The sequence below is a fragment of the Alosa pseudoharengus genome, unplaced genomic scaffold (assembly GCF_046254945.1).
Source record: "Alosa pseudoharengus isolate Yale_2024_CS ecotype anadromous, Long Island Sound unplaced genomic scaffold, YU_APseudo_1.1 YU_APseudo_1.1_scf_5, whole genome shotgun sequence".
Lineage (NCBI taxonomy): Eukaryota > Metazoa > Chordata > Actinopteri > Clupeiformes > Clupeidae > Alosa > Alosa pseudoharengus.
Window position 1 is genome coordinate 6,692,973 of NW_027468837.1, and position 27,500 is coordinate 6,720,472.

General features: G+C 41.6%; 2 protein-coding genes across 2 annotated transcripts in view; both read right to left on the minus strand.

Moving 5' to 3' along the window:
- Positions 1-1,573: 1,573 nt before the first annotated feature.
- LOC143103888 (heme transporter hrg1-A-like) lies at positions 1,574-9,668 on the minus strand. The gene is made up of 3 exons (XM_076267747.1): positions 9,169-9,668; positions 6,432-6,599; positions 1,574-3,476 (listed from the first exon to the last, which is right to left on the minus strand). The coding sequence occupies exons 1-3, from the start codon at positions 9,296-9,298 to the stop codon at positions 3,340-3,342; spliced, it is 435 nt and encodes a 144-aa protein (XP_076123862.1). The 5' UTR covers positions 9,299-9,668; the 3' UTR covers positions 1,574-3,339.
- Positions 9,669-12,052: 2,384 nt separating this feature from the next.
- The window catches only part of LOC143104007 (integrin alpha-5-like), a 47,304-nt gene continuing 31,856 nt past the window's right edge, over positions 12,053-27,500 (minus strand). Inside the window, exons 19-30 of the mRNA XM_076267915.1 lie at positions 25,537-25,604; positions 19,099-19,249; positions 18,902-18,994; positions 18,601-18,680; positions 18,151-18,231; positions 17,741-17,843; positions 17,252-17,410; positions 16,880-16,987; positions 15,534-15,647; positions 14,890-14,991; positions 14,280-14,402; positions 12,053-14,021 (exon numbers count right to left, since the gene is read on the minus strand). Of these exons, the coding sequence (XP_076124030.1) occupies positions 13,938-14,021; positions 14,280-14,402; positions 14,890-14,991; positions 15,534-15,647; positions 16,880-16,987; positions 17,252-17,410; positions 17,741-17,843; positions 18,151-18,231; positions 18,601-18,680; positions 18,902-18,994; positions 19,099-19,249; positions 25,537-25,604 (1,266 nt within the window). The 3' untranslated portion in view covers positions 12,053-13,937. The remainder of the gene's footprint in view (positions 14,022-14,279; positions 14,403-14,889; positions 14,992-15,533; positions 15,648-16,879; positions 16,988-17,251; positions 17,411-17,740; positions 17,844-18,150; positions 18,232-18,600; positions 18,681-18,901; positions 18,995-19,098; positions 19,250-25,536; positions 25,605-27,500) is intronic.

Below are 27,500 nucleotides of genomic sequence, written 5' to 3' on the forward strand. Positions count from 1 at the left end.
ATACAGACACACATATACACACACACACAGTTTTCTATATGCTCAGGACTGTAGGATATGGTAAACATATTTGAATGATCGATGATTTCTGACTTCCTGCGTACTTGCTTTCATCTCTGTGCCGCCATTTCCCTCTGCCAGGATTTTCTCAGACTAGGAAAAGTTTTAACACATCTGCATGTGCGCGCGCACACACGCACGCATACACACACACACACGCACGCACGCACACAACCACACAACCACACCTGTAAGCCTATGTGAAGAAAAAAAGATGAAATACCTCTTTCTAAGTCAGCTCCAACACTCTAATACTATAATACCATGATGGAGCTCTCTAGCCTTTCATCCTTCATTCTTGAAGATCTGCATAATCAGCCTGACAACCAAAATGTTGCCATGGACACCTCACAACAACAGAAAAGTTACCACGGTACACTGCGACACTGGGGCTCATAAACTCACTAACATAATGTAATAAAAAATATATAATTAACCAGAATTATGCAATAAAACTAAGGAGGATGATTAGAGTGACCACATAATGGCCGCCTCCCCGCGAGGATCCGTGATCAAACCACTAATGAACGCCCACCTTTAATTTGCAACCATTAAATAATCCCTCCTTAATGAGCAAATGATGGGTAAAAGTCAGTCTCCATGGCTGTCTTTGAGATTTCCCTTTCTTCACATGACTCATGTTTGTGTGCACTAACAGACGCTCCTAACCTTACAAAAGCCGGGTAAGAGTTTTATCCTTAAGAGTAATGGATCAAACATGTGGGAATAATGGCCCTTTTTCTAACCTTACATTTGAATGTCAACTTAATATAAAGCTATTTGAACATGTAACACATACCTTTTTCCTTGTTTGCTTGTACACAATTCATATTTCAGACCTTCAGGCAAAACAATGCCATAATTTCGCCACTTGATTTTGACATTAATGACAAGCATTCTTGGAGGTTTCATAAGAAGAGAGCAATACATGAAGATATTTCCAAAGGCAATGCTGTGAATTATTATGTGAAAACAAAAACAAATGATCTACTGTTGAGCTAAAATAAATCCATTTACATATGCAGTAAATCTCTTTTCCCAAATCTCCCTCCAACATTACAGTGCCCTAACGATCAACATCAAATCAATCTTGATATGATGTCACTTGCACTCCTGAACCTGTCATAGATCATTAGAAACAGAGAAATGGAAATATAACATAGCCATACACAAACACAGACCACTAGATAAATGAATGAATGAATAAATACGTTAATAAATAAATAAACAAAAAACATGAGTGAGTTTAGAGAAATCCAGTCACACAGATGTATCCCGGATCAGGTCTGGCTAAATTTGCTATTGCATATGATAAAATGTTATGCTGCGTATAAAGTCTGGAGGATGGTAAACTGTGAATGAAATATAAAAATAATACTCAATATAGGTCAACATATCCTAGATTGCCTGAATGCTTATTTCAGACCATCTGAACCATTACACCTTATCATGAGATATATAAATGACCACATTGCCATTGTACTGAGTTGATATATAAAATTCCACTTACACATTTATCTCATAAAAGCACATTTTATTAGTGGGCCTCTCTCACATTATGACTGCACATACACACACATATGTCATACATGGAATTGGCTCTTGCTATGACAGTACATTATGTTGCACAGATATATTTACCTGATAATGAAACGATTTAAAAAAATAACTGCTGCAAAATGCTACTACAAAGGCCTATCTGTAAATAAGCCTATCTGTAATAAAAGACAATTGTAATAAAAATTAAAAATAAACACTCGTGGTTACTGTATGTGAAGGGACATGCCCACTCGCTGGTTTGTGCAGGTTATTGGACGGCGATGTCTTTGGACTGGCTTGTGACCCTGAGACATCATGGCCTCAGCAGAAAGACATTGTGTGAAGTCTTTAACATTTCTCCTGATGTCATCACTCGTGCAAAGATCATCTTAAACATCAACTTCGAACAATAACCAGTAAAATGCTACAAACTTTAAAGAAACGAAAGTCCCTTACTCTTGTTTATCTTCAGATAGCCTCTGACAAGCAAACCCACCCAACAACAACCAAAAACAATGCTCTCTGACAAACAGCTATGCCAACATTCCCACTTAAATCATTATGTTTCACATCTGTTAATCTAACAGTGAAGAATTGACAGGTTAATCTCAACATTGTTTAAGCCCCCCACAACATTAGGAGTTCATAACGTAAATAAAAATATCAGCATGCTACTGCATAAAAAAAATGTTTGGTAAATCACATCTGTACAGAGATGTGGATTAAAATGGTAAAAGCTTCACAAGAGTAGAATGCCTCAGAGATTCCTCCTGGCCACACTTACAGACACCAGACATTTGCTTTCCATACTCTTCAAGGGGCCTATCGAATGCCCTGTGACACAAGCAGGCAATAAAGTGCAATCCTGTCTCAGTGGGGACATGGCTGTGGTGCGCTTGTTCTGGCTGCGGTGTCTATGACGGCTGACAGTCGACAAGAGGATACGAGCGCGCTGTGTTGCATGCAGGATGTGTGTGGATTTAAATGGACCCTGTTTCATTTGCCAAGGAAACAACAAAAAAGTGGCGCAGCACCACCATGTGGTGAAAATGGTGCATCACAAGCCAAAGTAGTGGTAAAACGTTTCTTTTGCCTTTCATTTTTCCACCCCACATAACAGTTCCTTTTTTTATGAAGTGAAATTGTATATATTGAGACATGATGCAGACCAAACTGGTTTGTGTGGTTAGGTATAAAAAATGGCGGATATTACATGAAGACCTGTGTTAGGAGAAGCATAGAGATGCAACACACATACATACTGCAATTGCACATGAAGAGATGACACTGAAAATACAGTCGTTAAAAAACAGCCATGTCTGATAGAGAAAGGCAGAATGAGAAAGAGTGGATGACAGAAAGGGGTTGTTGGAAAGATAGAAAAAGACACTGCATAAGAAAGAAAGATAGAAATTCCATGGGCTCTCATTTAACATCCTCACCCATTTATGCCCCATTCTCACCTTTCACTTCTACTCATTCATTTCCTCTTCTGTCTTCTTACCCCCTAAGAAGCTAGGTCCAGGTGTGTGGTGTGTAGTGTGTGTGTGTGTGTGTGTGTGTGTGTGTGTGTGGGTGTGTTTGTGTGTGTGTGTGTGTGTGTGTGTGTGTGTGTGTGTGTGTTCCGTGTCAGGGGTCAGGGTGTAACTGCATGAATATACTAGGGGGGTATGTAAAAGTGTGTACTGCGGTGTGTGTGTGTGTGTGTGTGTGTTTTGTTTGTGTTGTTGTCAGGCATGGTTAAAAGTCACTGAGGATGGAGATGTCAGCAAACTCCTTGCGGTAGCGGTGGGCAGACAACGAGAGCACAAAGGCCCACTTCAGAGACATGAAGCTCCACACACATGACAGGAACAGGCTGTTGGGGTCCTTCAGAGCTGCAGGAAACACACACACACACACACAGTGTTTCAATGTGGTGCAGCAATAAGTATCTGAGATACACAATCATACATCCTGTGTTATCACGCAAGTGCTGAGCAGTCTCCTCTTTTTGGAATGTATACGTATATTAGAGAAATGCTCTCCAAGTCTGCTGTGTAAATCTCCTTGCGGTGTCTTTTTGCTCGTGCCAAGACGCTACTGAATCCCAAAGGAATTCCAAACCTTGACAAAAACAATTGTTAACTGCTGGCTGCACTTTTGTGCATCGTGGTTGCTTGTGGAGCTGCAACTATCTCACTGACTTCACAAACATGCGTGCAGTTTTTCTCAAGGATGTGACTTTTTAAGGAACCAGAATGTGTAATAATAGTGCTTGCAAAGTGAAGCATTTGTCTTTTTATCTTTTTATTTTTGTCTTTTTGTCTTCTTCAGCTATATTCTGTCTATTAACATGGTGAGTCCTCAAATTAACATGTACAAGTAGCTCCTTTGAGTAAACCTCAAAGAGACCATATTTATTGCCTGGCGAAGCTTAATGCTGAGCACTCTGATTGGAACTATTTTTGGAGTGTACAAACAAAATAAAAAAAAAAGTCTAGTTGAAAATTGTTGAAAATGTAAATAAACATAATAAATCAAAATCTGGTCTCATCAAACACTATTAGTTGGTAGAAGGAGGGGTGTATAAAAGCAGTATGACACATGGTTGGTCCTGTTTCCATGGTTTCATGCCACACCACAGCCATGTAGACCCCACTCTCAACCGGATCATACTGCTTCATTGCATACATACCGGTATGTTAATAATCTCATTGTATATTAATAAAAATAGTAAGAAATGTACTTTTTTGAGCATGCATTTTTTCAACATTTTCAAATTCAATTATTATTTTTTTTGTTCTGAAAGGACTAGTATTTTCTTCAGAAAATGACAATCTAGTTTCACACTAGTTGTCGCTTAGGAGAAATATGCAAATCCAGTGACAACAGTCCAAATCATGAATGGATGCTAGAGGAACCCTAGCCCTTAGATTAAATAACCATATGGACAACTATGGTCTTTATATCCGGTTCGGCAGTCTGCTTGTGTGTTTCAAATAAATATGTTTTAGGTAACATACTGCTCAATATATAGAAATTCTGTTTTAAAACACTAAAGTTAGCTGAAAGGCTGAAAAATCATATTCCGATTTCTATTTCTTTCATAGCCATTCACAGCCAAGTATAAAACATGTCCAATGCTTGCATTTTTTTATCTTGGGAATTTACTTTGGTGTTGCAAGCACTGCAATCCATTAGCTACAGAATTGTTTAATATTTCTGAGCCGAGTCGATTTGGAGATAAGGAGAGAGAAAATAGTAAATATGTTTAATTATTCGATAAACATACACAATGCATTCTAAGTCTGTGTCATTTTTATTACCTATGGCCAGTTGCCTGTAAAGTACTTTTAAATTTGAATTGGAGTGTGTATATACAGTTAAGAACAAAATTATTCATACCCCTGGCAAATATTGATGTAATGTTGATTTTCTGTTGACCAATATGTTTGTTCTGACTGAAAATTACACTGCCACATGCCAAAAGGTTATAAAACAATGTGGTAGAAACATGGAATCCAAAAAATAATTGTTTTTATCTTTTTTAGCATGTTTTATGAAAAATGGCATTTCCAAAATTATTCATACCCTTTTTAAATAATCAATGGAAATATCTTTATTTGCATTAACAACTCTCAAAATGGTTCTTATAATATCTACCAACCCTCTCCATGTCTCCACAATGATTCTAGACCACACCTTTTTAACAGCAATCCAGGTTTTCAGTCAGGAACGATGATTTGCCATCACTCTGGCCTTGTGCTCACTTTTTTAATGGATTGAGGTCTGGACTCTGGCTCTGCCACTCTAAAATGTTGATATTGTTCTCAGATAACCATTTCTTGCCTTGTTTGGCTGTATGTTTTGGATCATTGTGTGGTTTAATGGTCCAATGATGCCCATTGGGGCAGGTCTATCGGCAGACTGCCTGATCTTTTCCACCAAAAATCTCAATGTAGCCCCTTGTTTTAGTGTTACCGTTTACTTTGAGAAGTTCACCAGGTTCCATTGTCTGAAAAACACCCAAAACTAATACATTTTTTGAGGGGATGTGGCCTGAGATTGGCATAAACAAATAAGCATTCAATTCCAATGACACCATGTCCATTTCAATTGTGGGGGTTAGAAAAGTATTCTTTTGGGATGTTTTTCAACCTGGTGACCTTCTCAAAGTAAACGGTAACACTAAAGCAAGAGGCTACACTGAGATTCTGGAGGAAAAGATCAGACAGTGTGCCAAGAGACCTGCCCCAATAGGTATCATTGGACCATTAAACCATACAATGATCCAAAACATACAGCTAAACAAGGCAAGAAATGGTTAACAGAGAACAATGTCAACATTTTAGAGTGGCCCAGCCAGAGTCCAGACCTCAATCAGTCAAAAAAGTTAGCACAAGCCCAAAGTGATGGCAAATAATCGTTCCTGCCTCAAAACTCAGATTGCTGCTAAAAAGGTGCAAAGGTGCATTATTATAAAAAACATGGTAAATAAAGATGTTTCCATTGATTATTTAAAAAGGGTATGAATAATTTTGGACATGCCATTTTTCATTAAAAAATGTAAAAAAAGATAACTTTTTAATAATAATAATTTTTTTGATTCCATGTTTCTACCACATTGTCTTACAACCTTTTGGCATGTGGCAGCGTCATATTCAGTCAGAACAAACATATTGGTCAAGAGAAAATCAACATTACATCAATATTTGCCAGGGGTATGAATGATTTTGTTCTTAACTGTATATATATGTGTGTGTGTGTGTGTGTGTGTGTGACAGGGAGAGAGTGTGTGGGGGAGAGAGAGTGTATGGGAGACAGAGGGGGGGGGGGGGGTGGATACTCACATTCTTTACGCGTGATGGCCACCGAGAGGAACGTAATGAAAGCGATGATGGACAGGACAGAGAAGAAGATCCCGATGAAGAGGAAGAACTTAAGCCCCTTCAGCCAGGTCCGCCAGTAGTCCTGCAGGTACATGATGTGTGTGACCAGTGCCCAGAGGGCAAGCACACCTAATGGACACACACACACACACACACACACACACACACACACACATCAGTACACCATGACACTTTGCATTCAGCCTATAAGTTCACCTTTTTCTGTTACAAACCATGACTCATCACCAAATCCATTTTCAAATAAACATGTCACAGAGAGATCTCAGCCAAGATTCACCTCTCAGAACACTTTGTCTTAATTTTGACTCATCCTGTACAACCTGTTTTTCTAGTCTATTTTTGTCAGGGTGTGATTCTGCAAGGCATGGGATTTAAATCAGCTGTGTCATTCTTTCTAACATCACACTTGCTATCACGTGACACACCAGTTCCATATTTCTTCCAATGCTTAGTCACATCAGTTCGGCCACTTCTGCTTTTCTGCCTTGGTTCTTGTCATATTCCCCTATTTCGCAAGTCTTTCGCTAGACCGAAGCCTACCTCCTCTGCTTCATGTCCTCCCCAAACCCCCTTAGTCATGGCTAGTGTGCCATTTAGTGCCTATAAACAAAAACACACAATCAGCTCAGCAACTGTATTTGTATGTTTTGTTAAAAATTAAACACAAAAGCAATGGGATTAACTGCAGACCATGGGAAGTCACTGAGGTGACAAATTTAACTTAAACATTCACCTTGGCGTCTGACTTTTGCTAGTGGTGCCCTAGCACATTTTGATACAGTGGGGGGGGAAAAAAACAGATCTCAAAGTTCATCTGGAGCAAAGGGCTACGGAAGGTCTACGCTCTTATGCAATGTAAACCTTGGACAGATAGGAAAACTATAGAGAGAGCATTCAATTGATACTGATATCCTATGCACTTTATCAGATGTAACAACCCCAATTTCATTGCACAGGCAACTGTACAATGACAATAAAGGCTATTTATCTATCTATCTATCTATCTATCTATTTATTTATCTGTTGATGTCACATGTTGCTGACAAATGAGCTTAATGGCAAGGCACAATCTGATGTGGCTGGTGGATTCCAGTCATATGTTGGTAAAGATGCATAAACTTGTTTTTGTACACATTTGGTATCAATAAAATGTTTATAATGCAACCCAGCAAGTGTATTTATCTGTGAATGAAACATGGTACATTTTTGGCAGTTTCTACTAGGGGTGTAAATATTAATCGATTCGTATCGATGCATCGATTATGCAGCCGGCGATTCAATGCATCGATTCGTCCGCAAGAGTATCGATTAATGTGTTTATTTTGCCGCCTGTTTGTTTGCCTATCTATTTTCAGCATCAGCTCCGACCTTTCTCTTTCTGTCTATGGCTCCGATGTAAGCGCACTACCTACTCCTAAGCTGCGGGTGTTTTTTTTTTTTTTGTTATGCAAAGACATGAGGCTGTATAACGAAGGCTTTAGATACCTGCTCCTACATTCCGAACTTTTGTTGATTTATTTGAAACTTCATAGATATCATGTAAAAATATTGAGTATTGAATCGTATCGAATCGTATCGTGGGGAATTCTGAAGTATCGAAAATAATCGAATCATTGGCTTAAGAAATCGATATTGTATCGAATCGTCATGAAGACTCCGATTTACACCCCTAGTTTCTACACGGATTGACTATAAACTAAGCTTATGCCATGTTGATTTCCGTGTTCATACTAGCCACCCTACATACCATTTTAGTCCTGTGGAAATGACGAAAATATGCAATCACACCTTGTTTTATTCTTAATATAGTCATGTGCATTTGTTGCAGAGACTCTAAAAATTGGCTTAAAATTAATAAAGTTTTGTATTTGATTGTTATCATGATTATGAAACAATGATTGAAGCCTCAATATCACCAGGTTTGCAGGTTTTCACAGGTTTGTTCCATATCTAGGGCCTTAACTAATGGGCATGCAGTACAAACTTTCTAATGGTCCAATCAAGCCAAAGCTTGGCTTCCAAGATAAGGCATTTCTGAGAGTGTAAAACTGATACAAAATGATCGGTGAAAAAATATATGAAAACATTGGAATTTAACAAAAATATTTTACAGGTTTTAGTTTTGGATCCTAAATATTAGGTAGACAAACTGAGCAAAATCTGAGACGTTCCAGCAACCATTTTCTTGGATGTTGTCTGATTTGACACAGAATGACCCCCATCAGGTAGTTTGAGGGTAGGCTAAACACTTGACATAATCCACATACGTCTGTCTGTGTACCTCAAAATAATGTAATGACATTAACTAACTTATATACAGTAGTTGTAACCACTTAAGTTTACCGTTGAACAGTTTTTGTCCACTCCAACACACTTTCTATGAATATGACATGTTTGGAATTTCTTTTAATTATTTTATTGACACACCTCATACTTTTATAATAGTAATCGTCATAATACCGTTGTTTGAATTGTAGTAATTTTACAGTTAGGGAACCATCTAAACAGCATGTCTTAAAATTACCACTGTAAGATAAGAAACATGTTATGTTGGCAACATTGTAATCAAGTGAGATGGTATGTGGTTCTGAAGCACATGTGGTTAGAAAGCACATTCTCTTGAAATAGACTATTATCTACATTAACCAAGCATTTGACGAGCCATGTTTGACTATACCTGACAAGCCGCCCATTGCTCCTGTCCATGGTTGTTTATATGCAACATTCCACACCAGAAAAGCGGAGAATCCCATTGCCATGCCAAAGGCAGCATAGCCTATACTGATGTATGTTTTATTAATCGCCATTGGGATGCCGATTGCGACAGCAGTCACTCAATAAAAACGATCCCCGCAAAGACAGAAGTTAACTACTTAGGCCTAACTAAACCGTGAATACATAAAACACGAAGGGTCACCTAGGCTACTCTAAAAAAATGGTAGGCTATTATGAAACACCCGTTCATCAATCAAGAAGCGCGTTATCCTGAACTACTGATTATCCGGGAAGAGACGGCTTATAAATATTCCCGTTTCTGAACGGTTTAAGGGCTCATTGCAAGACAGCGACAGTTGCAGTGTCGTGTCTTTATCGAGCATTACTGACAGCTAGCAGCTATATTGTTTTCCATGTTTACAATCTAAGCACCAAAGGTGGCCTCGAAAATAACCATCAATGATAACAGCTAGCGAAGAGCATAGCCTACGAAAGAAAATACTTCCCACACGAAACAGTGACGCCTGTTGTTTCGGAAGAGTATTGGATTTCTTGTGACATGGTGACCATGTCAGACAGAAAACATTTTATGTTACTGTAAACACATTTTCAACAAAATAATGTAGGCCTTGCCTAAAATATATGGACAAAAAGCGTACTAGTATGCAAGAGTATAAGCCTACAAGCGATCATCAAATCATTCCTAAATCAAGAGAAACTATCAGATTAATTAGACTAAATAATCCCTTGTTCGTCAAGGGACCAGAATTTAACTCACTGAACCAGGATGTGTATATATTTATATTTGTTTATAGCCTAGCTGACTGATGCTTTAGGCCAGTGTTTCTCAAACTTTTTCAGACCAAGCACCACTTACCCAATATCAAAAAACTCACTAGCTAAAAAGCAAACAAATAGTAGACCTACTTCAACAGTATATGACATAACAGGCCTATTCACTGAACCACCTTGCTTATTGTCTTTGCACCTTGCTTATTATGTCAGATTCATATGATTTAAACTGACATAGCTTATAGGCAGTGTTGCAGAACTGTTTGGATTTACATACCAAGTTGGTTCAATATTGCAAACAACAATATTTTACCACATCTGCTCGCGGACCACCAGTAGTCCCCGAACCACACTTTGAGAAACACTGCAGGCACATTCTATATGGTAGGCCTATAGGCAATACCAGAAACATAGCCTACCTTTTCATATCTAAATATCTTGGGGAAAATAATTCTTATTTTTTAATCTGAACATTGAGCCATATATGGAGAATATGAGAAACACCTATCGTGCCATCACAGGATGTTTTCCTCCTTGAATAAAATACATTTTTAGACACGTTGAACCCTAAAAATGTCAGGCCCTGTCACAGAGGAATTTGTAGGCCTATGTTAGAATGGTGCAGATAACCACATAATGGTGGATATGTACCCCAACCTCCATCTACACAGCTGATGAAATTCATCAATATTTTCTCACATTTTCATTTGAACAATAATGTCTAATTTATCTTATATGATTATGTAAACACTGTTCAAGACAACTGCACCCTAGACTAAGTTACTAGATAGTTAGTTTTTGGTCCTTCAACCTTCTATCCCTGCCCAACTGGCATCATCATGCCTGCCCACTTTCCCCCCTTTTTCTCCAGGCTATTCAGTGCATTTACATGTGTGGTTATTTGTGTGGTAATATAACCACACAAAGGCATACCCAGAAAGTACAGTAGTACTTGTTGTATAACCAAGTTTATGGTTAACTTATTTTTTATTTACCAATATACATATGTTTATATGATTCTAGTAATGGTTGTAATTTGTTCAACCCTCGATGGCATATGATAGAATGGCACATGAAAATGAAAAATACAGTATTATTATACATTATTGTTTAAACATATCACCCCAATGTGTTTATGAATTTGGAACTAATTTCACCCACCATGGAACTAATTTCACCCACCATGCACATTTGCTTGGTGGTTGGCACATGGTTACGGCGTTGCTGAAATAAATTCCAAAATTCAAATTCAAATCCTAAATTCAAAATTCCAGGGTGATGTGCATGATGTAAGAAAGGAAGCCAATAAAGAAAGGCCCTCATCGTGCATAGTTCTCATTGTGTGATTGGGAGTTGATCAGATTGTGTTATTTGGCTATCAAATGAAGTCAGATGACTGATGCCTACTGAAGGATAAGGTAATCCCATCAATGGGTTTCTGCTTCCCTAATGGCATAAGCATATTCCAGGATGGCAATGTCAGAATTCATTTGGCTCAAGGTATGGAAACATATTTAGGCAGCAAGCATGAGGAATCATTTTCTTACATAAATTGGCCATCACTGAGTCCTGACCTTAAACCCATCAAAAGTCTTTGGAATGTGCGGGAGAGGTTTATTCGCCGTGGGTTTCCTGTTACCCACACAAGATCTCGGCAAAAATGAATAGAACTCTGGATGGAAACAAATGTAGTAGTGCCACAGAAAATGAGAGCTGCAATCAAAGAGTATGTGACGTTTTTGGCCAGTGTACAGTACTTACACAAAAAGCTGATTTGATCCCATCACATGTTTGTTAGTCCCCTGGGGGTCTATGCTCTTTTTAAGGTTAGGGTAAGGTTATAAGGTAACCTAACTGTAGCATTATCTATAGTCCCATGAGTTTATGAAGCCTACTGTGCCTCCCTCCCCTGAGTAGTACCCTCCCCTGAGTAGTACAAGTTCACTAACATAAGAGAACACACACACACACAAACACACACACACACACACACACACGCACACGAAAAAGGGAGAGAAATGTACTTTAAAAAGCATGCAAATTACATACTGTGTATTGTAAAAGTGACCATTTTATTTTCTTCAAAACAGCAATATACAACAAAATTAACACATTATTTTCTCCCAATATGGGAAAATAATATTTTCTTCAACAAAACAATGACACATTTTGAATGTATATTAAAATATTTTCCACAAATGTACAACTCAGAAAGGACCAGGAAAAAGACACAAGGATTGTTTCATAAACAAGATTACATGTAGATGTTGCAGTCAAAAACATAATTTTAAATACATACCCACACATATTATATGAGCTAAAAGTAAGGAATTCAAATGGCTGTAGGTTGAACATTCATTATATGGCTTTTTGAACACAAATTGGCACGACTGAAGGTCATTTTCGATTAAAAGGCAAAATGGAAATTTGTCGGATCCAAGTCTCAATTCCCTGCTCTAAAAAAACTGGTAGCTTATCTAGAATACATTCTGTAATATGTACTCTATGTGCATATCATTGTCTGAAATGTAATTAATATAAACATTTGTGCCTAGTCTTTTTTGGTATCATATTGTATTACACAGATTTTAAGCAGATTAAAATACATACAGTACTCATGAGTAGTAGGATATTCAAGTAGATCCAAACATAAGTATATATGAAGGTGTGTTTGTGTGAAAATAGAGCATTAAAAACACTGATCTAGCTCTACCATAGGTGAAATGATTCATATGTATAAAAAATGGGTGCATGGGTAATGTTTTTTTTTTTTTCAAGACCTGAGGACCACTTGGACTGGATGTGAATATTGCAGTCTTCCCTGGACATATGAGAACCCATGCAACTTAAAAGCAGGCCGCTGGGACAACCTTTAGACTGGACACAGGATATGTGGAGAGCATGTGACAGTTGAAAACAGCTGATGTGTGTTTCTGCCTGTTCCAACATATATATGCAAAGTATGCAAGGCCACAAGGTGAATTTTGTCTTAGTAATAAAATAGGCAGACTAGTGTTCACTTTTTCCCTTCTGCCAACCCTGAACTCCACCGGCAGCGCTAGGGCATTCAAGGTAGTGAAAACAAGACCTGCAAAACCTGCAGTTGTGTGTGACTATCTAAATAGGAGAGGGGTAAATGTTGGACAAAGAATGCTTTGGTCCTATCAGCAAGTTCCAATGCTCCATCATCTTAGCTCTCTCTCTCGTTTGTCAAAACACACAAACTTGATTCTTTGGCTTCATGACTACAATAGCATACATTTGACTAAGTGGATGCTATAGGTCTGCTCTTCAGGATTTGAACAAAGTTTGTCAGAGCTCAGCTTTTGACAACAACTACTGTCCAAAGTGAAAAGTACATAGGGCTTGAGATTTATTAAAACTTGGACGTGAAAACCACAGGTAATAACTGGCCAGATTACCCTTCCAGTTGTACTGAAACAGACAAATGAGACAGATAACAAACATCCACAGGGAATAAAGCCCTCCATATAAATAATTTAGCTGTGCTTGTGATTTACTTTTTGTGAAGAGCCCTTCCAGGTTTCATGAAAAAATGTGCCTTTCCGAGGACAACTAAATCAGTGCTTCCATTGGGGTTGCCAGATATCACTCTTCTTAGTTTAAATCAACTTAACTTGTTTGACATGCCACTGAGGTTGTAGTGATGCTGTGGGGGAGAGGCTCTGAAGAGTCCAGTTCTGTAAAAGTACGTAGCTTGACGCCCCCTGCCTAACCCATAGGCTGATGCAGACTGTTCTGTGGCAGGGGTTTTAGTCAAATGACAAACATAGCAGTCACGCCTGCATCAAAATGCCATCCATCTGGCATCCTGTTTCATCAGACACAGGTTCTTACTTTCCCTCATGGAACTTGGATACTGCTTCTTGCCTGCTGTTTCGAAGTGCAACCCGGACCAGCTGGGATCAGTGGTTTTGGTTAGGCCTCTGATGAAGCCTGGGGCTTGAGTTGTGCCTTCTCCATGGCTGTGCCATAAGGGTCAGATCGCTTGAAGAAACCCAGCTGCAGAGATGACAGGAGGAAAACAATGAGATTCATGAGGTCCTCCATTATTTTTTGGCAAATATACAGTTGACTATCCCTGAAAGATACTATATAAAAAAATTAAATAAAAAATACATTGTGTTTTGATTGATGTTTGATGTTTAATTTCTAAAAATAACCAAGCACAGTTTCAAACTAGGTTTTAGAGCAATAACAACATGTCTCTGCTTTTACTCGGACACTCAAGTTCTTAAGCTAGGTTTGACCTTCCCTGACCTTGTATAAAATGTAGATGACTAGTGCCAGCAGTAGCAGTCCAGCCAGTATAGCCAGAATGATTATCCACAGGGGCACAGCATACGGGTTCTCTGGATTAGCCCACACTATTGGGGTCACGACCTGCAGGCCAGACAGGAGCAGAGCAGACAGACATACAACACACAGCATTAATGGTAAAATACAACCACTCAGAGTTTGACTCCAAAGAGTTAGTGAGAAGTCAGAGAGAAAGAGGGTGTGTGTGTGTGTGTGTGTGTGTGTGTGTGTGTGTGTGTGTGTGTGTGTGTGTGTGTGTGTGTGTGCGAGAGAGAGAGAGAGAGAGAGAGAGAGAGAGAGAGAGAGAGAGAGAGAGAGAAAGAGCGCTGGTGTTATATGGTGTTACACTCACACTCACACACACACACACGCACACACATGCACACACATGCACACACAAATATTTTTTAATATTTTATTGTTATGAAAATCTATTGATATGTATGTGCGTATGTCACATACTCTATGTATATGTATATATGTATATGCCATGCCAATAGACCTTTTTGAATTTGAGAGATAGAGAAAGAGAGAGAGAGAGAGAGAGAGAAAGAGAGAGAGAAAGACTTACTTTGGTGGATCCATTTGGGTACTCCTTGGGCAGTATGGAATAAGGCATCTTCTCCACTCTGTACTCCACCATGCACTCCAGCAGGTACTGCTTATAAGCTCTCTGCAGGGGCAAAGATCAACAGGCAGCAGGATCATAAATGACATGGTGTTTACAATGGCTGATTCAAATGACAGGCAAAGTGTGACTGGACTAGAACTGGACATTTGACATTGAGTACAGACATTTACATTTATTTAGCAGACACTTTTATCCAAATTGAAGAGCAGTCCACAATAGATACACATTTACATAAGTGTGTGTGCTCCTGGGGGAGGGGGGGTTGGTAGTGTAGGTGTTGGGGTAGTGAGGACCTAAAGTCACAAGATTCTATAGGTCCACAATACAGTTCATGTCTGTCTAAAAGGCAAGGATATCTTGCTCCAGTGACACGATAATGCCAGCCACCAGGGGGCAGCAAAGAAAACACATAAAACCTCTGGACTGCATGACTGCATCTATAGTTCCACATAGGTATGTTGCTTAGGCCATTCCCATATCAAATGTATTGTTCATTTTCCCATGTGTCCAGTGTTACTGTCATAGCTGTCTTACACATACAGTGGCAACAGTGTTGATGTCCCTGGAGTGCGGGCGTCTCTCACCTCTATGAAGGTCTCAGCGCTAACTCGAGACCTCACTTTCAGGATGACGCTCTTCCCCCTGGGCAGCACCCCCACGCTACACTGCAGCCTCCAGCACTGGACTGTCCAGCAGGACTGGGGACAGTGAGCACAGAGGAGGCATAGAGAGAGAGAGAGAGAGAGAGAGAGAGAAAGAGAGAGAGAGAGATGAACATCAAGACCAAGGGGTGAGACATTCAGGACAGGTTTTTTCATTACATTACATTACATTACATTACATTTAGCAGACACTTCTTGACCAAGTGACTTACATATGTCAGCTATATTACAAGGGATCACATTGTCCCCGGAGCAACTTGGGGGTTAAGTGCCTTGCTCAAGGGCACAACGGTGGAAGCCGGGAATTGAAGTGACAACTTTCAGGCTACTGCACGCTACAGCCCAGCTCCTTAACCACTACACTTTTCATTTGTTGTCATTGTTTGGCAAAAGTTTTGGTCAGCGTTTTGAAAAATGACACCTAATTTTTCAATTCCTATATTTCTTTGGGGAACAGAACTAAAAGAGAACTGACCGTTTGTATGTGGTCATGTGCTGAAAATGTGATTTCAGTGCCTAACACATCCTGCCCTTCCTTCAGAGGATTCAGCAACTCCACCCCCCCCCCAACCCCCCACACACACTCTACACTGCTGAGGCTGCATGCTGAAGCCTCGCTGACTGCGTCTTAACAGACTCCAAATGTCTTCATCTGGCACACAATCTGCCTTGTTTGAGTGTTTTCTGAACAAACAGGCCCCTTTGGCTTCACAGTTATCCACCCTTAAAACTGGAGAGAACAGCTGGGGGACTGAGAGAGAGAGAGAGAACAGGAGAAGGGAGAGAGAGAGAGAGAAAAGGAGAAAGGAGTGGAGAGAGAGAGAGAGAAACAGGCATGCCGATAGAAGGGTAAACATTCCCTGGAGAGCTCATATGGGCCTCAGATGAGCAGTGAAAAGCAAGAAAAAAGCAGAAGAAAAGAGACAGAGAAGAGAGAGAGAGAGAGAGAGAGAGAGAGAGAAGAACACAGAGACAGTTATTCCTATGCTGCCGGTGTGGGTCTGGGAAATGGTGCCCTTGGAGAATAGCGGGGTTAATAGCCGCAACAGGGAGTGATCATTTGTGGTTTTGTTGCACTGGTAGCACAGATGTTGGTGGAGAATACAGTGGCTTACAGTAGTGTTAGTGGACGATGGATGGGCAATGTGGTGCAGTGTGGTGTGTTGGGGTGGTGTGTGTGTGTGTGTGTGGTGTGTGTGTGTGTGTGTGTGTGTCTGTGTGTGTGTGTGTGTGTGTGTGTGTGTGTGGAGGAGGGGAGCCTGTCTCACCAGGTTGCTGAGCTGTGAGAGCTGGTCCCTGGGTAGCTCTCTGCTCTGCCTGGCCTGACTGGAGCCAGACGCTAGCGCAGGGGGCTCCTCCGACGGGCTCGGCTGGAGCTGAACACAGTTACAGCAACAGCACCAGTCATTAGTCACTCTTGACAGGGAAAAGTATATCCTTACATTACATTAACGCACATGCATGTGTGTTTGTGTGTGTGTACTGTGTAGGTATGTGTATGTGTGTGTGTGTGTGTGTGTGTGTGTGTGTGTGTGTGTGTGTGTGTGTGTACTGTGTAGGTATGTGTATGTGTGTGTGTGTGTGTGTGTGTGTGTGTGTGTGTGTGTGTGTGTGTGTGTGTGTGTGTGTATCTGTCTCACCTTGACCCTCAGGGGGTTGATGATGTTTTTAGTGCTGCAGTTGAGGGGGCCCTCGGTGCTGACCTCCAGAGGATACACCAGGCGATGACCTTCCACCTGACGAGGACACCGCAGCTCCAGCGTAGACACACTCAGCGTGCTGGGACCATTATTCAACAACTAACAGAGACACGAGAGAGAGAGAGGGAGAGAGAGAGAGAGAGAGAGAGAGAGAGAGAGAAGAGCAGCATGGCACACACACAGCATGGTGTGTGTGTGTGTGTAAGAGAGAGAGAGAGAGAAAGAGAGAGAGCAGGTCAGAATCAGGAGCTGGAGGAACTGTTGAGAGTTTGCTCCGCTCTTCCCACCACTGAATCACTTGTTTTCACTTATTTAGTCTGCCCTCAGGTCTTCAGTTTCCCTTCGACTTACTCCCCCACATCAAAGCCTTGGTACACACACACACACACACACACACGGACACAGACACTTTCACACACACTCACACACCTCGTAAACATGCAGCATCTGGGGGCCGATGTCCTCCTCCATCCACCTGTTGGTCGGTCTCCAGTCAGCAGGAGGAAACAGAAGTTTATCTGGACGGGACACACTGAAAGCATGCAGACACACACACACACACACACACACACACACACACACACACACACACACACACACACACACACACACACGCCACATTACACAAGGTTAAAGTTGGGAATGAATATGAATGTATTGGCAAGAGCACATAATCAGTCTCTCTCAAATTCAAGTTCAAATTTAAAATGCTCAAGGTCACTCATATTATATAATATAATAAATCTGGACATACACACATACATATCAATAGATTTTTATAGTAAAAAAAATACACACACACACACACACACATACACACAAACATGGATTCTTCTCACCCTTGAAGGATGACGTCTGCCATAACGGCTACCTCAAGAGAGTACGAGACGACCTCGCTGTGGGAGTTGTTCTCATTTTTACTGTAACACACATGCAGGCAGATGCCAGAAAAATAAGCCCGTGGTTTTGAGATCAATGGAAAGGCATTATGGTATGATATGCTGAGAAATATTATTACTGTGGTTTATTTTTAAGAGCTGGGTTCCCAAATGAGGAACTGTGCTCAGTCTTGGAAGAGATGGCGCAAAAATGTTGTGGGTGAGATTTCTGTGGAGCTGTGGAGATCCTCTCAGGGTAAAATTTAGAACAGGACAGTGTGCGTATTCGCTCAGTGTAAAAACAGCCATTAGTGAACGTTAGCAGTGATAACCCTGCGTCTCTGTAGCTATGCTGTATACTGTGAGTGTGCGGGGCGGTAGGATTGGAGTGGTGATCAGCTGTGCACATACCTACGGATCTGCAGGTCAAACTGGACAGTTCTCTGTGTGTCCTGGACTCTTGGCACTGTAAAACGAAGACCGGCCCACAACTAGAGGACCGAGAGAAGGAGAAGGTGAGAACAACGGAGAGCTTATAGGCCATTTATACAGAGACATGAGTGAACTGGATAAAATGAGTACATTTAGAGATAGATGGATGATGATGTGGGAGAGAGAGAGGAAGAGAGAGAGAGAGAGGAAGAGAGGGGGGGAGAGAGAGAGGAAGAGAGAGAGAGGGGGGGAGAGAGAGAGAGAAACTATTTGTTCTTACACTTGTTCCAGACTTCATAGGGTTTCCCAGATCACAGCTGACAAAACGCGTATCATTCACTGCTGCATAACTACAGGTCAGCTGGGTTAGCGACTGAAACACAAATACACACACACAGATATAATTATTTGATCATTGCTACGACTGTAAAACCTTTCCCACAACACATATACACACACACACACACACACACTTACATGGTTGTTTCTGGCGATGCCACTGTAGTCAGCCTCTGGTGGGAGGAGCACATACAGGTCTGCTTCATAAGCCCCACCTTCACCCTCGTTCACAGCATTAAACGTCAGAGTCAAGACATTTTCATCCCCCAGATACACCTCCTCTCGATCCCTACACACACAGGCACAAACAGAAAGAAAGACAGAAAGAGAGACAGAGGGATTGCAACATTTTTAATTAACATTTTCATTTCATTAACTGTACCACCCATACCATAGCCAATAAAAGAAAATGATAATGCCAACTACTTTAATCAGACGGCTCGCGTAAACACAGTGGGCTGCTGTCTGCCTAAAAGTACTTCAAATACTTCCCTGACGGGTGACTTATTTTGCAGTTGCCTTCGGTATCAAATATTTCTGCACATGAATAACACTGTGTAAGGCTGTAAAGTGGTTAGGCGGGGATCACATTGGCCAGCAGCAGCGGCAAGTGTAACGTAACGCTCAGACCATAATAAGTTCTATCTCGTTCCTAAGCAACACAAACGGTTTGCCTAAACGCTCACGCTGCGCTTTGAAAGTTGAACCAAGTTCAATGCTCAGCTTGTTCAACGCTAGCGTTGTTCAACGGCCGCTCCGAGGCCGAACCATAGAGAACAATAGGAAACCTGCCGCTTGCCGCTGGTGGTCAGTGTGATCCCTGCCTTAGAGTCACCATCAAGATGTCACTGACAAACATGCTGTATCCAGTTTAGATTTTGAGAAAGAGACATGGGTGTAACCAGGACTCTATCAAGAGGGCTGTTTACATGGAATACTTTTATAGGCTTCTTATGAGTCGTAGACTAATTTGGCTGAGGCTAATATTGTTGAAGGTTGTTCCCATGATGTCCAAGGGCAACACAGTGACCACACAGCCATGTCCTTCACAACATGAAATCAGCAGGCCAGGTTGAAGCCATTAGTGGAGCTTATGAAATGCTGAATAACTATCAGAAGAATGTGCTGCTATTGTCAGTATACAGACCATCTGTTATTTTCACCTAACAATGGTTGCAATACATGCAGGAAATAGCTTCATATTTGCAGCTTTCTAGTGAAACACTGAGTGAGTAGAAGGGGATGAAATGCAAGCGAGAAACCTTCAGTCTTACAGCAGTTCAGTGTCAATTCAGATCAGTTTATATATCTGCATTGGTATGTAAAAAATGTTTATCACAATTAAGATGAGATGCATTATTTTCCACCTCTTCAGATACAAAAGCAACACTTTCATGTTATCCTCTCATTTCACTGAGATGGTGGGGGTCTCTCGTTGTGGTGTGTGCTTCAGGATTAGTTCCTCCTCACATACATCTTTTCTTTATTCTAAGTGCTTGAGAGGGCAGACGTGAGGTCTGATTGATGTCAGGAAAGCAATGTCTCCTATAAACCCTGTGTGGCCATACATTATAAACACACACACACACACACACACACACACACACACACACACACACACACACACACACACACACACACACAGACACACACACACACACACACACACACAGACACACACACACCAAACCCAAACATGAAGAAACAGAGCGAGAGAGAGAAAGATATTGCAACATTTTTAACACACACACGCACAAAAACAGAAAGAGAGAGAGAAAGAGACAGACAGAGAGAGATTTCAACATTTTTAATTAACATTTTCATCTCATTAACTGTACCAGCTCATACCAAAGCCAATAAAAAAGATAATTCCCACGACTCTAATCAAACGCCTTAAGTAAACACAGTGGGCTGCTGTCTGCCTAAAGTAAATTCACTTTTCCAATAAGTCCCCTGACGGGTGACTTATTTTGCAGTTGCCTTCGGTATCAAATATTTCTGCACATGAATAACACCGTGTAAGGCTGTAAAGTGGTCATCATCAAGATGTCACTGACAAACATGCTGTATCCAGTTTAGATTTTGAGAAAGAGACATGGGTGTAACCAGGACTCTATCAAGAGGGCTGTTTACATGGAATACTTTTATAGGCTTCTTATGAGCCGTAGACTAATTTGGCTGAGGCTAATATTGTTGAAGGTTGTTCCCATGATGTCCAAGGGCAGTGACCACAAGGCCACGTCCTGCACAATATGAAATCAGCAGGCCAGGTTGAAGCCATCAGTGGAGCTTATGAAATGCTGAATAACTATCAGAAGAATGTGCTGCTATTGTCAGTATACAGACCATCTGTTATTTTCACCTAACAATGGTTGCAATACATGCAGGAAATAGCTTCATATTTGCAGCTTTCTAGTGAAACACTGAGTGAGTAGAAGGGGATGAAATGCAAGCGAGAAACCATGTCAATTCAGATCAGTTTATATATCTGCATTGGTATGTAAAAAATGTTTATCACAATTAAGATGAGATGCATTATTTTCCACCTCTTCAGATACAAAAGCAACACTTTCATGTTATCCTCTCATTTCACTGAGATGGTGGGGGTCTCTCGTTGTGGTGTGTCCTTCAGGATTAGTTCCTCCTCACATACATCTTTTCTTTATTCTAAGTGCTTGAGAGGGCAGACGTGAGGTCTGATTGATGTCAGGAAAGCAATGTCTCCTATAAACCCTGTGTGGCCATACATTATAAACACACACACACACACACACACACACACACACACACACACACACACACACACACACACACACACACACACCCACTCTCTCTCTCCATCTCCTTAAAAAAACAATCTAGACATAAGGAACTCCAGAAGCTTCATCAGAGATTTACGCTTGCCTCTCTTTCTCATACAGTGGGCAGCATGCAGCCATCATTTCACACACAATTTCACACACTCACAAGTCTACTTAAACAGGCCGCCTGCTGACTGCCAGCGAAGCCAAATGCCCCCCCACTGTCTGGCCATGCAGGCACTTTCAACATACTATAAACATTCAATATTACAGTTTTTCTCAGACGCTTTGGTGCTTTTCTCAGATCAGAATGAAAATTCTCTTAACTATTAGTTCAACCTTCACAACATTTAGTCATTTGTGCACATCATAGTAACAATTTCTCCTTCCTCTGAACAAATTGCAAATGCTTTTGAACATGTATCAGTTGCTTTGTCATGTCAGTCAAAATTAACTATAGTTATGGATGCTGAATAGTCGTTTCCAATAAAACTAATAGTCTTCATTTCATTGCTTAAGTCATTATTACATACAAAATTGGTGAACTAGTTATCAAATTCCGTCACAATGCTGTAGAATTGCAAAGTGCATACAGTAAAACTGTGAAACGTACATATTCAGTGTCTTGTACTCACTTGCTCCCCTAACTACAGCAATTTGTAACTTTACTGTAGTTTTCAAATGGCTGTACAAGTACTGTATAGTGCTGTCTTGAGCATTTTCAGGTAGTGTCACCGAGTTCTGACCTTTTTGTGCATGGGAAAACACTGAGAGCATAAACTGTCGTAATGAAAACATGACAAAGCCATTTGACTATCTTGTTCATAAACGATGGTGTCAAGACTTCTCATTTTGATGACACTGGCAATTTCATTGACATAAATACTTGCTTTTGAGGAATGGACTATCCATTTTGAGCAAGTAACGTGCACTAATTGTTTTGAGAAATGCACTAACTGCTGTGCAAATGTTAATAGTGATGTGAGAAAAGCACCAAAGCGACTGAGAAAAACTGTAACCCGACTCTCTCTCTCTCTCTCACACACACACACACACACTCACACACACACACACATACACACACACACGGACACAGACACACACACACACAGACACACACACACACACACACACACACACACACACACACACACACACACACACACAATGGTGCACACGTGGACACCCATCCATACATACAGTACACATGGCTGCTGCACTAATTCAGACACAAGCTCCTCTGATCCCTTTGACCTCCTGCACTTTTCTGTCCGTCATAAATCCAGGCGGGCAGCAGAGCGGAGAGCTGTGGAGGCCCTCCTGTGGCCCTGTGGCCCCCCTGGCCTCTCCGCTCCAGTCTGCTCCAGTCCGGCTCAGTCCACTCTCCATACTATGCAACAGTGTTTCCTCTATGTTGATTTGGTAGTGGCGGCCCCCCACGGTTTAATTTTCTTCCCCCACGGTATCATAAATGGGGCAGACGTACAATAGTCGCAGTTGCCTTTCAAAATTCATTGTGCAGACCTGTTGTAGATTCTCCAAATATACAGCTCAATCACAACTGAAAATAATGCCTCATTGTGTGTGAATAGAGGTGAACACATATAATTGTTTGTGTTGCAGTGAAGTGTCAGTTGTCAGTTCCGTGGGACGGGGGGTTTGGTTCGGACAGGCCTGCCCCCACTGCTTAAAAAAATCCTAGAGGAAACACTGATGCAAGGATTCCACTTTGCTGCACTTGGAAAAAATATATGAATCCTGTTTTTTTTTTCTTTTTTAGGAGTATTTTTCTTCTTCGGTTACACATATATCGTGATGTATCGTAGATAGTTTTCTTGTATTAAGTATCAATGTATCAATTTGTTGAATCTTGTATAAATGTACCAAGTACAGCAGAATCGCTGTATCGTGATACTATCGTTATTGTGGACAAAGTATCGTGACGGTATTGTATCGTGAGTTAGTCTTAGATTCCCAGCCCTACAACCATTCCTACTGCTGGCCACAACTTTAAAGAATACAAATGGCATGCCTAATTGTTACGGTTATGTAAAATGAAAATGTTCTCCCCCAAAAGGGGTCCTGATCTACACCACACTCCTCGCCTAGTTTGACTCCTCTCTTCCTGCACCCTTCTCCTTTACCCATGCACCTCCTCCACTCCTCTTTTCTCCTTCTGCACCCCTCTCCTACTTCACTTCTCTCCTCCACTCCTCTTTTCTCCTCCTGCCCTTCTCTCCTAATTCATCCCATCACCTCTACTCCTCTTCTCCTGTGCCCTTTTCCTTTACCCATGTATCTCCTCCATTGCTCTTATCTCCTCCTGCGCTCCTCTCCACCTCCTGCTTCTCCCTCCATTCGGAGGCACATATTGATCATATGCATCTCTCCCAAAACCTCCCTTGTTTTCTGTGTATATTCATCACTCCTTTCCTGCAGCCATTGATCCTGCAGTCCTCCCTCTCTAGAAGATGCCATGCAGCTGATTCCAATTACCCTGGGGTAGACGGCAGAAGTATGGCTGGGGGGTAGGGATGTGTGTGAGTAGCCTATATGTGTTCCTGTGTATGAGTGTGTGTGTGTGTGTGCTTGTGTGTGTGTGTGTGTGTGGGTGGGTGTGTGTATGTATGTGTGTGCGTGCGTGCGTGCGTGCGTGCGTGCGTGCGTGCGTGTGTGCGTGTGTGTGTGTGTGTTGTAGGGGTGAAACAGCAGGGCTTTATAGGTTTTGTAGGTGGGGGAGGTGCAGGTTGCATGCTAACATATGTGGCGCTCATCGATGGAGCTCCCACTTGTTTAACAGGCAGTTAAAATGTAGCACTCTGCAATAGAAGTGTGACAACTTACTGAGTGGCTTTCTAAAAGCAGGGGGAAAGTGAAGAACTAGGGGTAAAATGTGCACTTTTTTCATTGGAAAATGGCCAAAGAACATGGAGGCAACATAAACTACATGAGCCTGAGTGTGGTTGCCATGCCAACCGGTCTGGGACGGACTTGCTCAGAGCAGTGGAAATTGGAATCACAACCTGACACAAACACACATGCACACACACACACACACACATACACACACACACACACACACACACACAAACACCCACACACACACACACACACACACACACTAAAAGAGGAAACAGACCCAAACACTGCACCTCTGGCTCAGGCTGCTGTTTAAATCCCGACTCTCGTTCCAAGTCCACCTCCCTGCTGACAAAACTTAACAAATCTGGCAACATCGTCCATTCCCCTACTCATGCTTTTAAAAATAACCCCACAAATCCATCCTTGTTTTGTGAATGGCTACTCTATTTTTCCTCCAGTACTTCTCTGAGGCCTGTCCAACTTTACAGGAGTGATAAGCGTAAAAAATCAAGCCGTTTCCATTGTTTGGGTTGGACAGAGGGGAAGGGGGGTTAGTGCTTGTGCGTCTGGTGCAGTCGGAGGCAAAGTGAGGCTTTCTTGGCGTACTTTCTCTGGAATGCCAGCAGGCGTCTTTAATCAAGGAGTGGCAGTCGGGGAGACTTCAAAGCCACCGGGCCGTCTCACCCACACCACTGATCGCTGCTCTCCGGGTTAACAAACATCAGGCTCCCCTCTTTCATCTTCAGCCACCTCTATCCCCTCTTCCTCTCATCCCTCTCCCTCTCTCTGTTTTTTTCTACCTCTGTCTCCACCACACATATGCACTGACACACATGCACGTGCACACACACACACACACACACACACACACGCACACACACACACACACACACATGTAGCAATAGCCTCTTACCCCCTAACAGTCAACTTCAGATCCGGCACACAGATGTTGTCGTCTCCGCAGTCGAGTTGAATCTGAGCCTGTGATGAGAGAAGACAAGAACAGTGTCCTTAATACAGGTACCGCCAACTGGAAGATCACCATCAAAGATTCCACCACGCTCCGCTCTATTAGTCTTGGGTCACAATTAGTACACCAGCACAAGCAATCTAACTGATGGGCTAATAATGGTCACTGAGCAACACTGAGCAATCAACTCAAATGAGCTGAATAGTGGTTGGGCTTGGTTTGCGTCTGTATGCATGTTTGGGTGAGTGTATGACCTTGTGAGACTTTGATTAGAAATGACATTCCAACAGTGCTGCAATTCACTGTGATCATTCCCTGTCCACAGTCTTGATAATCAGACCTCATAAAGCTGCCAGGCTCTAACAACAGGCTGTGCTTGTCTCGTTGTATTGTTGTTGTACACTGTACTGTACTGTCATTGTCTTGTTGCTGTCCTGTTGCTATGTGTTGTCCAAGGTAGCAAACTAGCTTCTCCTCTGGAGATTAATAAAGTTATCTATACTATACTACAAGGCACTAAAACCCTCCCCCTTTTAAATGGTCACAGGATAAAGAATGGAGGACAGAGAGTGATCAAAATCAGAAAATAGCACACTCCATGGAGAAATAGCACCCTCCAAGAAGAAACAGTACACTCCATGGAGAAATAGCACACTCCATGGTGAAATAGCACACTCCATGGTGAAATAGTACACTCCATGGTAAAACAGTACAGTCCATGGTGAAAATTTCACTCCATGGAGAAATAGCACACTCATAAAATAGTATACTCATTGGTATAAGCTCCTTTGAGGAAATGCAATTTCCATCTGTGCTGTCACACAGCCATACTAATGAAACAGAAAGACACATTTGCTGAGCACACACCACGTTTAATACGTCTAAGAAACAAACTGTGTGTAGACGGCCAAAACAAATGGGTTGTGTGCAATCGCTTACAAGCTTAATAACTTAATAACATTTCCACTGTCGTTCAGAGGCGATTGTAGATGGTTTAAGATAATTCTGGCCTCTGGCTTCTGATGAGTGGCTGGGGCCTTTTACGTGAAATCTCTGTAATAACATACACTCACTCTCTCTCTCTCTCTCTCACTCACACACACACACACACAAACACATACACACACACACACACACACACACACACACACACACACACACACACACACACACACACACACACACACACACACAGAGAAACTCACTCTGAGGTCTGTAATTACAGAGCCTTAGATCTGAGGTCACTACTGTAAACACATTCACAAAGGGCAGCAGTTCCCTCCCTGCCTGACGGTTGGGGATTTAAGGTACACTTATGAGGGTGGGAGTACACTCTGCCGAGAGTGGACAACACTGGGACCATCATTACGTCTGTGGCTCCAAGATCAGCTCCACATTTTGCTGATTTCCACAGCAATACCCAGCACACAGATATGTGAACGCTCAACAGTATTTGTAGAAAGTTTTCAGGAATAGCTATTACTGATAGTCCAGTTATAAACACCCACTTTGCTTTGTTCCTCATTTCCCTCTCTCTCTCTCTCTCTCTCTCTCTCTCTCTCTCTCTCTGTCTCTCTCTCTCTCTCTCTCTCTCTCTCTCTCTCTCTGTCTCTCTCTCTCTCTCTCTCTCTGTCTCTCTCTCTCTCTCTCTCTCTGTCTCTCTCTCTCTCTCTCTCTCTCTCTCTCTTTCTCCATATACTCTACTCTCTGCTTGGCATTGGAATTGTGTACTATAAGGCCACTGTTGTATGGCTTGGATTTCTGACACATATGGAAAACATTACACCGCAAACGTACGCTGCAAGACAGCGGAGTCGGCACGGTGACCACTCAATTCATTTCCATGACGATTGGCCCCTGGACAACAGCATGAGGAGTTGCTTATCTGGAGGTGGCAGCTATACCCT

What these genes read in the sequence shown, in the direction of transcription:
- LOC143103888 (XM_076267747.1), bottom strand. Translation starts at nt 9,298, where the DNA reads ATGGCGATTAATAAAACATACATCAGTATAGGCTATGCTGCCTTTGGC. An exon ending in AGCAATGGGCGGCTTGTCAG is followed by an intron (nt 6,600 to 9,168) that starts GTATAGTCAAAC and finishes TGTGTCCATTAG; the next exon opens with GTGTGCTTGCCCTCTGGGCA. An exon ending in GGCCATCACGCGTAAAGAAT is followed by an intron (nt 3,477 to 6,431) that starts GTGAGTATCCAC and finishes TGTTTCCTGCAG; the next exon opens with CTCTGAAGGACCCCAACAGC.